Genomic DNA, 224 nt, shown 5'->3' on the forward strand with positions numbered 1-224 from the left:
CTGTCTCTGCTGAACACTGCCAGGCACTGTGCTCTGCTCATTCAGTCTGCACCTACTTCTCTTTTGAGAGGTAGTCAAATATTTTGAAACTAATTTTTTTTTTCTCATGTGCTCAATTAGGCAGTAATTACAGTGTGCAGAGTTATCTTAACATTAATTGCTCCAGCAGCTTACATGACGGTATTTTAACTGTCCTGATGTGGTTAAATATTGGTTCTCATTTT

The 224-nt window shown here is 37.9% G+C and overlaps 1 protein-coding gene across 1 annotated transcript in view; it reads left to right on the top strand.

The window, feature by feature from the left end:
- The window catches only part of LOC116702009 (coagulation factor XI-like), a 52,104-nt gene that overhangs the window by 37,184 nt on the left and 14,696 nt on the right, over positions 1 to 224 (top strand). Inside the window, 1 exon segment of the mRNA XM_032536068.1 lies at positions 1 to 70. This exon segment is cut by the window's left edge and continues 16 nt beyond it. Within this exon segment, the coding sequence (XP_032391959.1) occupies positions 1 to 70 (70 nt within the window).

This window comes from Etheostoma spectabile, chromosome 14 (genome assembly GCF_008692095.1).
Source record: "Etheostoma spectabile isolate EspeVRDwgs_2016 chromosome 14, UIUC_Espe_1.0, whole genome shotgun sequence".
NCBI lineage: Eukaryota > Metazoa > Chordata > Actinopteri > Perciformes > Percidae > Etheostoma > Etheostoma spectabile.